Source organism: Carlito syrichta, unplaced genomic scaffold (genome assembly GCF_000164805.1).
Source record: "Carlito syrichta isolate Samal-C Ts95f unplaced genomic scaffold, Tarsius_syrichta-2.0.1 Scaffold305745, whole genome shotgun sequence".
Classification (NCBI taxonomy): domain Eukaryota; kingdom Metazoa; phylum Chordata; class Mammalia; order Primates; family Tarsiidae; genus Carlito; species Carlito syrichta.
This window is the reverse complement of record NW_007249841.1, coordinates 710,909-712,801: the sequence shown is the minus strand read 5'-3', so window position 1 is coordinate 712,801 and position 1,893 is coordinate 710,909. Positions and strand designations below refer to the sequence as shown.

Sequence of the window (1,893 nt, the reverse complement as noted above, 5' to 3'; positions counted from 1 at the left end):
AGCAGGTCGAGGCTGCGGTGGCCGGGAGCGGGCACTGCACTCCAGTCTGGGCGACAGAGTGAGACTCCAACTCAAAAAAAAATTAAAATAAAATTAATTAAATAAATAAATAAATAAAATAAAATAAAATAAATAGGATATGTAACATGTAGACAGTAGTAAGTCCTGGTGTAGGATCTATCATAAATAGTGTGGCCAGATCAGGGAAATCAGGGAAGATCACTTCCCAGGGTACATGATAAGAAATTTGGAGGAGGAAAGGGAGTGATCCACACCTGTGTCTCCTGGAAGAACCTGAGTCACCCAAGTGAAAGGTTGGATACATGAATCCAAATTCCAGTGCAAGATCAGAGCTGAAAATTCAGGTTTATACCTACATAGCAGTCATGTGCACAGAGATTATATTTCAAGGATGGAACCAGATGAGATAACCAAGGAAGGGGGTGTAGGTGGAGAAGAAAAGCTCCACTCCAATATATGAGGACTGAGAAGTAGAGACAGCAGGAGAAGCTGAGAAGCAGCAGCCAATAAAATAGGAGGAAATCTGGTGTGTGGTATCAGAGAAACCAAAAGAGATGCTTCAAGAAGGAAAGGATGGTCAGCTCTGTTGGATAGTACTAAGAGTTTACACACAGTAAGGATAGATAGGATCACTGGATTTGGCAACAGGGAGTTCATTGGCTACCTTGACAGGCGTGAAGTCAGTGGAGAGATGGGGACAGAAAGTCATGGGTTAAAGAGAGATCGGTGTTAATGAAAGAAGGAAGAATTGTAAGAGTGAAGACATTGAGGAGTTTGGCAAGGTGGGATCCATCAAAAGGGCGGAATTTGGCGTTTGAAACAAGGAGGAACACTTCAACCATAGTAGGAGTCGGAAATACTGAGAGTATGAGTTCTGCTGCAGGTAAATTGGTAGATTTGATGATGGGAAAAGAAGGGAGTTCCTATCTGATTGCTTCCACTTTTCTCAATGACATATGAGGAAAGTTCATTAATGAAGGGTATAGGGGTGGGGTTTGGCGGCCATTATGGAAAGGGAAAGAGATGGTGTAAAATAGCCATTTAAGTAACTGCCTGTCATATTCAACTTTCAAGCTCTTCTCAGATGTTGACTCTGTGATTTTTTTATCCTTCAGCCAAGAGGTTAGAGTCCTATCAGGAAGCTGTCTCTGAAGATGAAGATTTTACAGACACTCTTGGCGGCTCCCTTGGCAATATGGTAAAACAGAGAAACCATAGCTGCAGGACAGTGCATAATGGGCCTATGGGAAGGAAGCCCTCCACTCATGTCGCCGGGAGCTCTTTCACTCTAGGAAGTGGAGAAGGAGGCAGTGAAATGCTTCATTCCAGACAGGCTGCTTTCAGCAGCCCCATGGTAAGTGTGAATGAATGACTAGCATACTAGACACCGTGGTGTATAATGAAAAAATGACCTTGGGATTCTGACAGAGTCAAACTCTATTGCCTTTTACTTTTGCTTCTTTCTTTTAATATAGTTTTATTTTCTTTTAGATGTGGGAGGGTACATGTGCATGTTTGTTACAGGGACCTAGTGTGTTGTGGTGGAGATTGGGTCTCAGGTGGCCCACTTCTCAGATATTGAACATTGTATCCAATAGGAAACTTCTGGGCCCTATCCCCTCTCCTTGCTTCCTCCCTTTTTGATGTCTCCAGTGTCAATTATTTCCATTTAGCTCCTGCATTTAAATGAGCTAAGTGGAAATAAATGTTGTGGTGTTTAGTTTGCTGTTTCTGAATCAGTTCACTTAGGATGATGATCTCCAGCTCCACCCATGTTGCCGCAGAGGATATGGGTGTTCTTTTTTATGACTGTGTAGTATTCCATCGTGTGTGTGTGTGTGTGTGTGTGTGTGTGTGTGTGTGTGTTTGTGT

General features: G+C 42.8%; 1 protein-coding gene across 1 annotated transcript in view; it reads left to right on the top strand.

Moving 5' to 3' along the window:
* The window catches only part of ATP10D (ATPase phospholipid transporting 10D (putative)), a 109,867-nt gene that overhangs the window by 59,848 nt on the left and 48,126 nt on the right, over positions 1–1,893 (top strand). The window contains exon 10 of the mRNA XM_008062557.1: positions 1,137–1,375. Coding sequence (XP_008060748.1) covers positions 1,137–1,375 — 239 coding nt within the window. The remainder of the gene's footprint in view (positions 1–1,136; positions 1,376–1,893) is intronic.